Genomic DNA, 13,808 nt, shown 5'->3' with positions numbered 1-13,808 from the left:
GGCATATCAGGTGCCCCCCCAACAATCACATTACTATCACCACCAAACCCACAAGTGTCCTCTTTTGAAACTGGAAATATGGTAACCATACTTGAATGAAGCCCAGCAGCCTGAAGAGCAGCCTTCAGCAGGAAAGTCTGTGGAGGGAAAGGAGCCGGGGGCACACAGATTGATACCACCATGGTGAGGGAGGGAGTAGGGCAGGGACTGCTGACTCCAGGGCTAGAGCAGGTCATGGGATGGAGCCATGGGCAGCTCATCCAGAGGCACGGTTCCCCACCACAGTGCACACCCCTGGGGGAGGTACTGGGGGCATGTGCCTTCTGGATTTGTGCATCGGGTGGAGGCAGGCTGAGGCTGTGCACCCTACTGCCTCTGGCCCGAGAGCCGGTAGCTGGCAGCACATTCCCAGCCCACCCAATGGCAGGAGACACAACATGGTGTTGCATGGCTCCTGGGGCAAAGGCAGCAGGGTGCAGAGCCCCAGCCCATAGCCTGCAGCCCACCTCCACCCCACGTACAAATCCGACACAGCAGTGGCAGGGATCTACTCCCACCCACCCCTGCTCCTGGATGAGCCACCCATGGCTCCATCCCACAATCCACTCAGGCCCTGGGTTCCCACTCATCCCAGGCCCTGCCCCACTCTCTCCCTCACTACGGGGGCGGGGGGAGGGGTTGTTCTGCCCGTCAGCTTGCTCCTTCACCTCCACAGACTTAGCTGCTGGGTGCTGCTCTACACATTGTCAAGCTGCGTTCCTGGCCATACATGAGCAGCCACAGCATGTGTGTCCATCTGTGTCTGTCGAACCCCCTACTGGAGCTGCCTGGAGCCCATACCCAGGATGCCCTCTGGCTCCTCTGCACTGCCACTGCTGCCCCGCTGGGTGGCCAGGACGCAGTGGTGATGGCAGAAAAATGGAGCCCAGGTATGGGCTCCAGAACCACATGTGCAATTAACATGTTAAAAAATTAACACAAGAACCAATTAACATTTATCAAGCATATACATGGTGATTGAGAGCCCTATTTTTTTTGACAAGTGAAATGGAGCAAGCTCCTTTGTAAACAGGATCAATATAGTACTAAAACATTGCTGTGAATTAGAAAAAAAAAAAAAAAAAATCACAAAAAGTAAACTATTTTAGTTGTTCAAAGGAGCAATCAAAGTGCAGCAGAGTATAAATGCCCTCTACCTAACTCAACAATATATACAGATAAACAGTTCTACTAGTGAAAATACTCTTCTTCTCAAGTACTGCTGTCTTTTTGTAACTCGGCAGTAATATCTTTCTGGTTCCAGAAGGTCAAGCTTCACACCCTCTGTTTGCAATTACATAAAAACTGTTTCTTAGTACATCTGTCTTTAAATCTCACTGAATTCCTGAGTATGCAAACTGAGTGCAATTCCCACAACACTATTTAAAACAAGCTATCTATTCTCAGTAATTTTTTGAAGAATATAAATAATAATGCATTATGTGGGCTGGTAATGGGACAAATCCATAGGAACTCTCAGAGGGAAGGAACCTCAAACAACCAACAGGACAGGGATCTCATCAGGAGGTAGGAAAAATGGGCATCAAGTGGGAGCAGCTAGACAAGTAGCCACAGTATTGCAACTTCTGGCACAATGAGAGGAAAATGAAGAGATAGGCCTGATGGTTTGAACAAAATGCTGCCAGGTCTAGAAAGGCCAACTGAGAGACTAATTCTAACATACCAGCAGCCCAGAAGTCAAATAAATTGAGGTAACATAATTCATTACTATTCAAGCAAAGCAAGATTTCACACTCTACCTTGATGGCAAGTTAATGTTTTAATGGCAATGTACTAGGCATCATTGGCTAGCTTACTAATTCTGGTAAAAACAGAAAGCCAAAATGGGAAAATAAAAGGACACATGGTGTCTCTGGCATTTGATTCACAAACCCAGCAGCTTCAGGATTGTCTGCAACACTATACACAAAGGGCCACTTGATGGCAGCCATTAACATGTTACAACAAAACACATGCCATACACCAGCCCTGCCCAATATCCCACTACATTTCAAAATGCTGACACATTTAACAGGTGATCTCCCACACAGGAAGAACTAAAAATAATAGAAATTAAGAAGAAACAGAGGCCAAACAGAGTCCTGGAGTGGGAAAAGTAGGGGTATGTAGAACTTTGATATGCAAAAATGAAGAATGGGTAAGAGAACCGATGAGTATAGAACTCATGGCATACAGAATTAGGAACCCTGCCATGAAGGGGAAGGGAGTTGGTGAGCTATCTTCATTCTAGGTCTGAAGGTGTGTGGGGTGGGGTAGGGTAGGCAAGGGAGAGATGCAGCGACACAGTACATTAGAAAAATAAGAGGTTGACAGGGAGCCTGGTGACAAGAACAAAGTGATGAAAGGCAGCCCCCCCCATGCTTGCTTGTGTAGTCAAAGCAGATTACACCCATATCAGAAAAAGTGCTTACAGGTTTGCACAGCAAAATACTACTTAACGGTTCTGCCATAATCATCAGTGGAGTATTTACATATCTTATTCTATGAAAATTCAGCATACAATGTCAAACTGTAGCTAGTGTTTAAAGTAAAATACTTCTTGACTGAAAATGTTTAATTTATCATATGTTTATATTCACTGAGTAACCCACCTTTCAATAAAATACAGCCACTCAAGGCACCAAAGAATAAGGTGACTGCCTTGTACTTGATATATACTCAAAAGCCTAAACAGCCACCTGTTTTTATCTCCTTGTAAAGGAATAAATTTCTGGTGCTTGTCTGTTAACTTCTCATCCAGTGCTGATGGCTGAAAACATTACATTGCATCCAACTCCCAACATCTCAAATTCCAAATTAAGGTGGGTTATTAAGTAGAAAGGATGAGGATGTCTTTTGATAATTAAAGACATGTGTGGGTATTTAATGTGATTCAGCAAATCTGAAAGGCAAGATACTGGCAGTAATTCCATAATGTTATCAAAGTAAGAGATAGCAACATCCCTCAAAGTTACCCTGTTAAAGTTTCATGTTTCATCTTTACTCACATTCTTCCTTCCATTGTCCTGTCCTCCCAAATTATCCAAACCCCCCCACCTTTTTTTTTTTTTAACTCATTCACTGTTGATCACAACTGTGGGCCCTGGATTTTGCCTGCTTTGAGCTTTTCTAACCAATTTCGCAAGTATTCTTATGATTTCTTTCAAGTAGCCACTGAACTAAGCAAACCATGGTACAGGACTTAAGCAAAATTTCCATGGAACTTGCAAGCAGTTCTTATTTGAAGAAACTCTGCAATCCCAGTCAGGGGTCCCTTTCCATGAGATAGTACATGCTTGCTGAAATATTTAGTGCTCTTCTGAATATGGAAAACAAAGTAGGATAAGCCTACTAAATGCCTTTTACTCTTTATCTCTAAAAAATCATGGTTTCCAGTTTTGAGGCCGAAAGAAAACTTTAGCAATTAGGAAGAAATAATAGGGTACATCAATCTTCTTTTTCTCTAGGGTTGTTGCCCCTTGACTGCCTTGCAATACAATGTATTCAGTTGTAAAACTATATAATCTTCCTAATAACAGATCCTGAAATTCAGCATGAAGTCCCAACATCAGATTAAGTATTCTCTCCTCTTTGGTCATCACTCCCTATGGTATGGATTCTGTGGACTACCACCATCATCTAACCCTAGTACACCTTCCCTACTTAGTCTAAACTTAAAAATTAAATGTAGTTGTATATTATTTTGACCCCAACCTAGTTTGAGAAAATAAAACTTTTCCACAGTGGAAGTGACAAACTTCATGAAGGGAGATCAATAACTAAGTATTAAAGCTATCTTTCAGTTAGACACCACCAATTTTTACAACAAACAAGGGAAGTCAGTCTCAAGTAAAGTGAAACCCTAAGCAAACTTGTAAGGGCTACCACCAGTCCTCTGATATTACAAAACATAGGGCAAGACCCAACCTAGCATAAAACAAAATCATTCCACAGGCCTAATGGAGCTATGCAGATATATAGCTCAAGAATATAGATACACAGCTTAAGGGAATAGTAAGAGTCCAATGCATACACTCTTCCATGACATGCAAAGAATACTTACTTCTAGGACAGCAATACTGAAATATGAACATGCAGCATATACAAGAAAGCAAAAACTCAAGTTCTCTTTAGGACAAAAAAAATACTGGACAAGAGAAAAAAGAAGTCAAAACTAAGGGTGCACTGAACGGGATTTTGGAGGCTGATATGATTCTATACCGATAGTCAATCTTTAAGGAGACATATCAGCTGACACCAATCCAATTTCCGACACACAGCCCAGCGGCTTGAAGAGCAGCGTCCAGCTGGTAAATTTGTTTTGATGGAAGGGAAGGAGGAAGGGAGGGGCATCAGGGGGTGACAGTTCAAGGCCCGCGGTGAGGGAAGGAGTGGGGCTGGGGCTGCCCAGCCAGAGCCAGACGGAGTGTGGGACAGAGCCATGGCTCATATGGGGGGGAGCGAATCCCAAGGCTGCACACACCCTAGGAGACCATGGCAGGTGTTGCATGCCCCCCCGGATCTACGCGGGGCAGGAGGCTGCTGCTGTGGGCTGGAGCTGGCCCAGGGTTATTCCTGACAGGAGCTGAACCATGCTGTGCTCAGGGCAGGTGATGACAGCACTGGGAGGGAGCTACGGGGGGGGGGGGGTAGCAGCTACCACAAAGTTTGTCATAGCCCCACCAACCCTCCTCCCAGGACCACCACCACACGCTCCAAGCGCAGGAAGAGCCTGGCACTGGCCTGGGCCCGCACTGGCAGCCACCCTGCCCTGCACAGATCCAGAGGACACACACCACTCCCCATGTCCTCCTGGGATGCATGCAGCGGTGGGAGCCACCCTCCCCCCAGACGATCCACAGCTCTATCCTGCACCCACCCCAGCTGAACAGCCCCTGCCCCACCCTCTCCCTCAGTGTGGGGGGCCTCAATCTGCTCCCCCCAATGCCCCTTCCTCTTTCCTTCCCCTTCCACCACAACAGATTTATCAGCTGGATGCAGCTCTCCAAGCTGCCGGGCTGCACTCCTGGCCCCATGCATGCCACAACTGCACACATGCATAGGGCATTTATTGGCTACATTATCGGCCACATCAGGCAAAAGAAGCTGATTTCTGATAGAGTCAACTTCCTTTACATTGGTGCCAGTCTCATATTGGACCAATGCATCAGTGCACTTCTAGTCAAAACACTAAAAAGAAACCTATTAAAAATGGAGCCATATCAAATAGTCATATCTATTTTAATGTTTCTTGAAGAGAAAAAAACAACTGTCCACTTAATAAATTTGGGGGCTGATCCTACAAACAACACAGCAGCATGAGCTCTTGCTGTCAAAGTATGCTGCATATACTACTACAATTGCTGAGATAGGTCCTTAACAGGTATATCTAGTAATATTACACCTGTAGCATTTCACAAGTAAAACAGCAAATGAATTCTTCTTTTCCCATATATATATATATAAAACCACCACCACCCATCCTTTATGAAAGCAATCCTTTTAAACTCAGGCCATTTTTATACTGATGCAATATCTTAAGAGGTCTCTGCCTACAAGGCATTTACCAACTATATATTTATTTTTATCTCAATGCATCTTTCTAAAGTTATTTGCTATTCTTAAAATGGAATACCCAAACATGAAACCTGCAAGAGGCAAAAAACATACACTAAAGTCCCAGACTTTCCAATTCTAATTATAAATAAATAAATAAATAAATAAAAAGGAAACACAGTTATATCTGAAAAAATAAGATTTATGCTAAAAGAAAATGAATGAGTATCTAGGAATTATGACATTTTCAAGCATAATTAATGGTAACTACATTATTACTTTTTATGCTAAACTTATGAAAAGGAAATAGATACCTACTTGTGTCTGCCTGGCTGCCCACACTGATATATCTGTCATTCCCAGGAAGTGCTGTTTGATAGTAGGTTGCCTCCTCCTGCTGAGGAACCTTGGCATTCTTCGCAGTAAGGAAAGCCACTGCTAATTCCAAGTTGCCATTGCTATCCTTTAAACACCAAATGTGGGGGGGAGAAGAGAGACTGACCATTGTGGATCAGAATGTATTATAAGCAGCCTCAATTATTATACAAGCAAGGGCACTTTCTATTCTTGTATCAAATACAAGTTAGAAAGTCAGACCTAAAATTATTTTTACTCTCGAAACCTTTGGCCCCGCATTGCTCCACATAGGGTAGAGCCTCACCTGTTCCCTCCCAGGACAGCTCACCCTGTGCTCCTGCCTGCTGCCAGCCACCTTCCATTTACTCCGCCTGCCCGGCACAATAAGGCAGAATCTGGAGCCCCATATGCTGGGGCAGGAGTCATCCAGCTGCACCATCCCCCTTGCCTGGCTAGGCATGTGGCACCCAGCACACGTCCCCATGCTAACTGCTGCCCAGAGCAGCACACCAGAGGCAGGGGGAGGAACCACTGGAGATACCCAAGTGGCTGCAGCAGCCGTGAAATCAGCCCCGCCAGGAAGCTGTGCGTGCTGGCCAGAGCCAGGGGCATGCTGTCAGTGGGTATGGAGTAGATATGGGCAGGAGAGGGGTGCAGGCTGCCCAGGAAGAATCAGGCAGGGCTCGGCCTCATGTGGAATATCACAGGGGCAACCATGGGCCAGATAGGGACAGTGCGAACCTCTCCTGCATCTGCACTGCACCACGTGCCCCCCACCCACGTGAGCTCTACTGCACATGCCTTCCCATCCCTCCCCACCCGGACCAGCTCCTGGGACCTAGCACACAGGCAGCCCCTCCCCACACACGCCCTCCACCCCAACACATAATATACAAGAGATTTTATACATTAATATATAAGATTTTATTTTGTGCTATTATGCAACAGCTTCTCAACTGACTACTCAAAAATACAGTAGGACAAAAATTCCTTTCTGAAATAAAATTAAAATACATTATAGTAGATGTTTGATTTTTAGTATAAGATTTGGATTTTGTATATAATTTGTTAAAATGGTATCTTCTGAAAGATTGTGCGTCTGGCACCCTCAACAGCTCACCAAAACTTGTTAAGTGGCGCTACAGCTGCATTAGACCCACCCCTGCATTACAGAGAGTCATGAATATTTACCATACCTTTAAAGCTTGTTGCAGTACTTGGATGTCATTGATACCAGTGATCTCCCTCAGCTGATTCAAAAAGGTCTGCTGGTGCTAAAAATGAAGAAATAGCTCATCAAAATAATAAAAAGATATTTGATATCATGTAGTTACTTTACTTTTTCTTGCTTAAAAAGTGCATATCATCATAAGTATGATCCATATAAAGATGGATATAGCATGCTTGCGCTCTCTCTTTCTCTACCCCCCCCCACACACGAGATAGTTTATTATTGTTGCAGAATTTCCAACTTTGTTTCCCAAGATTTGTACACTTGATGTAAAATAAGCTATTTTAAGGGGGGAAGGCAGTATATGCAGTGGAGGACATGGCTACAAGAATATAGCATTAGCAATGAAGATCTAAAATTTACTTGAAGAACAAACTATATACTTTACTTGTGCTCTTCAAGCTATATCCCCCGGTCTCACAACCAAAGCCATGGGGACAGACCTTGGCACTTCCTTCTATGACATTTCAGAAGGTTTGCAATACTTATCCTAGACAGTCAAAGTACATGACTGAGACATTAAATATTGCAAGGTAAGTATTTCATTGAACACATCCAGAAAATAATATTACCTTGATATCAGCTTCTTTATATATAAACTGATTTCTTCTAACACCAATTGTACCTATTCCTCACATTTATTTACATATACAACAAGTTTTAAAACCTAATCATCTGAACCATCAAAAGGTCAGAAATGCATCTATTTCTTTTTCCAAAGGGATTTTGGACCAATTTTCACTTTCTTATAGCTGAAAATATTAGTGACTGTCTAACAATAAAAATGTACACATGCTCACTCAATGCACCCTTATCTGTCAGTACACAAGACACTTAAAATGCAATGACAAAAATATGAACAATTAAACAAAACGTTAGTACCCAAGAAGAAATGTATTCTATAAGAATGACTACATTTATAGTTTTAACTTTGAAAAGTATAACACTTTGATCCTATTACCCCAGCTGCAAACCTATGACCCCAGCTGACTTCCTGCCTTTTGGGAGGGGGGCTGGACTCGATAATCTTCTGAGGTCCCTTCCAGCCCTAATGTCTATGAAAACTATGAACAATTTTAGTTAAAGACACCAAGAAAGCATATTTTTCACTGATGTACTCAAATCAATCCATTTTTGCCTACCACCTGATAACTGTAGGAGCAAATGAGGAATTGTGTCTTAATTTACAAGGAAATGAAAAAGTAGAGATTTAATCTGAATGGCACATGTAATCTTCACAGAGAAATCACGATAAAACCTCAAAATTCTTGGCCCTCTCTTCCAAACTACCATATGCTATTTCCAACTGAGGAGATGAGCAAGGAAAAAAGATATCTACTTTCATTTAAATTCTGTTGCTGTTCATAATTTTGTTAGCCACCACTTGAAATCAAAGCAATGATTATAGGTATAAAGAGAACTAGTAAAATACAGGGTTTTGAAAGGAAAATACACTTAAACAAAGATAAAATGTTCTCATATTTTTCTCAAAATTTAACAAAAAGATACAAACCCATTGTTTTGCCAAAAATGATTTTAAAATACTGCTCTTTAACAATAAGCGTATGGAATCAAACTTTGAAATTCCCTTTTTCGAGCTACCTTTCTACCAGAATTTTCTTCTGAACTTGCACAAACTCGCAGAGAGAGCACAGAAGGGTATACATATTATCAGAGCTTTACATAAAACTCCCGTAAATCAAAAGCTGAATAAATGCTTGAATCCCACTGCGATCCTACACTACTTCATGCTGTAATAAACTGAAATAGAAGGCCTCTGGTTCAGTATGTTTGTTACTTAAAAATAAGATAACTTGTGCATTACCTTCAATGGACATTGTCAACTTCACCATTTTTTTGCCTACTCGTTAGAAGACTTATTAACTGGAAACCTTTTTCCAGCTGAATATGTGCAGTTCTTAGCACTGATATATATTACATAGAGTGGTTTTAGTTGTTCACCCTGCACAGTCAGTTTTCCTCTTCACTGGTTTTTCAGACAGCAGCAAGGGAAAGAAAAATTAAAATAACTGGAAATGTGATTATAGAAATGATATAAAGGGAGAGACTTAAGGGCAGTTTCCTTATAACAAAACTTCAATCTCAGTTTTTCAAATTATCTAGAAAGGTGTGGGATCAAAGTAAGAGAGACAGTTCCAATGTCAGGCATTCTTCAAAATGCTGAGAATTTACAGAAAGGACAACAGGGAGATGAAAGCACTGTGGCTAAGTACACAGAGTCCAAAAGCCTGAGGCAGAATGGATCCAATCCAGGGAGCTTCCTCTAATCTGCATAGGTTGAACTGATAACCAACTGAACTGACTTTCAGTTTTCAGTTGGGAAAGGCCTGCACTGACCCAGGCCAGTAGGTGGGAGAGGGCAATAGTGCATCTCCCAGCCTGCTGGCCATGCCAGCCCAGCCAAGTGTCCCCAACCCCCTGCTGTCCCCACACAGGGTTTAAGGAGCTCCCTGTCTGGATGCTGGCCCACCTCAGGGGAGCCTGCCTCTCAAGGGGTTTCCCCCAGCCTGGATCCCCCCAGCCCAGACAGCCCTGAAGGGGAGCTGAAGGGAATTCCCCCCCTCCCCCTTCAGCAGCTGCCACAGGTGGGAGGGAGGGAGGGAGAAGAAGTCCTCCCAGCCAGGTGCCTGCTCGCAGCCCAGCATGGAGGCACTGGGAACCCCCTGCCATAGGGGACTTCCCCCACCCCAGCCCAGGGTCTCCCAGCCCCAGGCAGTCCCAGGGAACTGAGGTGAATTCTCCCCCTGCCCCAACCCACAGCTGCTTGCCTTAGCCCCTGTGAATCTCAGGGATACCCCCCCACCACCACATCAAGGAGCAGAGAGAAATTCTTCTGATCCCCTGCAACCAGTTTTGCCTCAAACTCACAGCAGCTAACACCAAGTTGACTGCGGAGGAGCAGAAGAATATTTCCCTCTGCTCCCTGAAGCTTCCCAAAACTGGCAGCAGCTCTGGGGTTGGGAGAAGAATTCCCCACAGCTCCCTAGGGCTGCCCTGAGCAGGAGGACCATGGGCTGGGGTGGGGGAAGCCCTCCAAGGCAGGGGTTTCCAGGCACCAGGCAGAGAGAACTGCTTCTCCCTCTCTTCTGGCAGCTGCTGAAGCTATCAGCAGCTGGGAAGGGGGAACGTGGAGGGCTCTGGAGGGTCAAAAAGCCCCCACCACAGGGGCTTTCCCTCCCCCCAAGTGCTGGGCAGAGTGGCCAGGGGAATCTGTGGGGGCAGGGGCCATGAGCTGACAGATGGAGGCAGGAAGCAGACTAAGGAGCAGCAGAGAGAGGCAGTCCCTTCTCCACTGGAACAGACAGCACAGCCCAGGGCTGCAAAGCATCCTGGGATGCTGGGGAGACTGAATTAACTCAAACAAAGAAAGGATCTGGGACAGAAGTTCAATAAACTGATTTGACCTAAAACAGTTAACCCTGATACTACATCCAACCAGGTTTATTTTAAACCAGTTTTGCCCATTTTGAAAGCAGTCTATGTGAACTGAACTTCTGTTCTGTTACAGGTTTAAACCAGTTTCTGAACATTTAAACCAGTTTATGTGTAACTTCTGACGCTAGCCTGTGTGCGTGGACAGAGCAGGTGGGGGATTCTCTGTTTGCCACGATTTTTGCAGGTAGCAGAAAAGGGGTGTCTTGCTCTGCCTTTTTATTAATAGGCTCTGTTTCTCCCTTTACACAACGTGGAGGTAAGCTGCACAGGACAATAACGGGGGGAAGAGGACAAACGGGAGGGCAGAAGCTACAGAGGGGAGCAGAAGACTTCTGTGGGTCTGACTCTAGCCCCAAACTGCAGCAGTTACCTGCCCCCCGCTTCCCAATTTCCTGATCTGCAATGCAAGAGACCAAAAAATAGTGATCTTCAAGTAAACATACCAACAGCCATTTGTATATATGGTATGTCAATAACATGAGCAGCATTTTTCCCCATACTGATTGGAGAGGGAGCAGCCTCATATTATAATAAATACAGCACCTTCCCTTCCCCCTCCTTTACATGGCCATAATGTAAATTTCAGAACAAACAGAATCTTGTAAAATTGTGAGAAGCTGGAAATTATTAGCACTTTATGACACTAAAGTCATAGTGTCCAAAACCAAAAATGTACATAGGCCCTCTTGGGAGAACAGTCTACTTTCATCATCTTGTTTCTAGTTCAGAAGAACAGAAATACAGTCCCAGGTTCAAGACTCACCAGACTTACTGGAAAGCTTCAAATCTGGACAATGAAAACCATCACTACACAGTCAGTGTCTACACGTCTGACAGCCTACCTTCTCCCCATCATCACATGAAATAAATTTCACATTACAGAAAAGTTGCATCTATTTTGTTATTGTTTTTTTTTTCCAGCCACATATATGATTTCACCCTTCATAATTTTCCCTTTGCTGCATTATCAGAGATCTGTTCTGCTCCATGAGAAAAGTACATGCATTCATACGGTTCTCACAACAAATGCTAAGCCTCTCTGTTAACATTTCTGTTTCCTGATGTGGGCACATGTCACATTAGAGTCTGGACACTTTTCCTTACAACAAAAATGTGGTTCCTGGAAGAGGCACTCCATAAGGTGGAAGACGGGACTAGTCCTAAATGAAAAAGGTGATCTGGGGAAGGGATTTTTCTCTCACCATACAGAAGTTTTTGTTGTTTTTTTTTACTGACAAGTGTTTCATGCTCAGCCACACCAAGGGGCATGCATTTTTGCACTTCTGTTTTTAACTTTCTTTTTAATAATAATAGTTTTAAAAGAAAAAGAAAAAAAAAAAAAAGGCTCTCTCCCCACCCACCTCCAATATTAAAGTAACAGTTTTATACTTCTCTTTTTTTAACAACCTGGGAACAGTATTTTACTGCTATATTTTTGCCCCTTTTTTCTTATAGAAATTATAATTGTATGAGCACTGATGACACTGTCTAAATTATTTGCTCAAATACATAATAAGACTTTTTCTCTCTATTCCTACGCTTCTCAGTGATGTTGTATATGTCTCAGGTAGTTCACACTAAAATCAGTGAAACCAGCGTCTCCCTGATTTTTAGTCTTGAATCTCCTACAAGGTGGGGTGTGGGGAAGAAAAGAGAGAGATGGAATTCTTAACATCTGTAATTTTATTAAGCATTCACAGCATGTCCCAGAATGTTTTTTGTCTGACAATGCAAAACAGTTATTGAACAGCTCCATTAAAATATGTATTTCATAGACTGCATGACCATTATTAATGTTTTCGCCATTTATGCCACTGACTCCATGTATCAAAACTTTGCCTAACATTACTTACTCCCCCCCATAAAGTCTCAAAATCTTTCTTATAGATGCTCCCCTTGGTTCTGTCTAGAGCTTTTGGTTTTGCTGGAATCTGAGATAATTAATTGTCAGTCAGCTTAAGTTAATCAATGTGCTTGCGTATTTTAACACAGAAACTTTCAAACACTTGTAAAATGCTAATGACAATACTCACAAATGCTTGTTCCTACTTATGGCTCACTTCGGATCTCACAAAAAACTTGAGGTCAGACTACAACAGGTCACAAACAAGACCTTAAATAAGGTCTGTTCTGGTTTTGCTGTTCTTTTTATTAATGATTTGGATGTGGAATAGAGTATGCTAACCATATCTGCAAACCATGCAACAGACTACAACAGGTCACAAACATCTGTAAGTGTCTAGCTTATCATTTTTTCATTTTGTTGGAGCATCAACACTATTAGATATCAATACGTGCGCGTGCGCGCACACACACACACACACACACACACACACACACACACACACAACTTGTAAGTTAGGTAGAGCTACAGTACAATAAAAACTGCAGTTCAATAAAGTATAATCCTTATCCAGCCATAACCTCTTCCTGCACCTAATGGTGGTCATCCTTTGCTAGGATATATAATTTTTTAATTGTCAATTTCTCAGACCACAGACCTGAAATTATATTTGTTACTAAAGCAACACAAGCACATATAGTGCTATATGAAGCAGCAACACAAAATTACAGAAAAACATCTTAAGTCACAAATTCTCATTTTTCTGTCTTAACATCAAGCCAGTATTTAATAACTTGTGTGGGTACGTATTTCTCATTGCTGGAAATGGCAGCAATCATCCAGTTACCAGTTGGTTTCTTTGACAATAAACTGATGTTCTGGCAAAGAGAACAGCTGTGCAGGGATGAAATAAAAACTGTTAAGAACACGTTTGGACATCATCTGATTATCTTAATGAATATGGTGTTACAGCTATGATCTACTGGGGTGGCAACAAAACCCACTGGCCAGTAAGCAATTAGGGTGAAGGGATCAGGACTGGGGAAAAAAAATACATTCTCTGGAAGAAATGAGAAACCACTGTAAGTTAATAAAAGTGCAACAGCAGGAAAGACTATACCTTCAATGTCTATTTATCAACGTAAAGAGCATGGAGAACAAAGTATGAGATGGAAATCTAGTGTGTGGCTTAACTGGTATTTCAAAGAATTGGTGGGATAGTCCTTATGACTAAAATATCAGCAAGAGTCTGGAAAAATAACAGTTTGCTCCACAAGGATCTGTGCAAGAAAGAGAGACATTATCCCATATGTCAAAATTGAATAT

The 13,808-nt window shown here is 42.8% G+C and overlaps 1 protein-coding gene across 3 annotated transcripts in view; it reads right to left on the bottom strand.

Moving 5' to 3' along the window:
* USP25 (ubiquitin specific peptidase 25) overlaps positions 1–13,808 on the bottom strand; it is a 158,727-nt gene that overhangs the window by 117,733 nt on the left and 27,186 nt on the right. For 2 of the 3 annotated variants that reach the window (XM_090060085.1, XM_090060094.1), the window contains exons 2-3: positions 7,149–7,226; positions 5,914–6,058 (exon numbers count right to left, since the gene is read on the bottom strand). In XM_090060085.1, coding sequence (XP_089916211.1) covers positions 5,914–6,058; positions 7,149–7,226 — 223 coding nt within the window. Of the gene's footprint in view, positions 1–5,913; positions 6,059–7,148; positions 7,227–13,808 lie in introns of those variants that run through there. The other variant, XM_090060105.1, reaches the window with a different exon arrangement.

Source organism: Crocodylus siamensis, chromosome 1, assembly GCF_052110815.1.
Source record: "Crocodylus siamensis isolate JL-2025a chromosome 1, ASM5211081v1, whole genome shotgun sequence".
NCBI lineage: Eukaryota > Metazoa > Chordata > Crocodylia > Crocodylidae > Crocodylus > Crocodylus siamensis.
The sequence above is the reverse complement of the archived record's forward strand: the minus strand, read 5'-3'. Positions and strand labels throughout refer to the sequence as shown.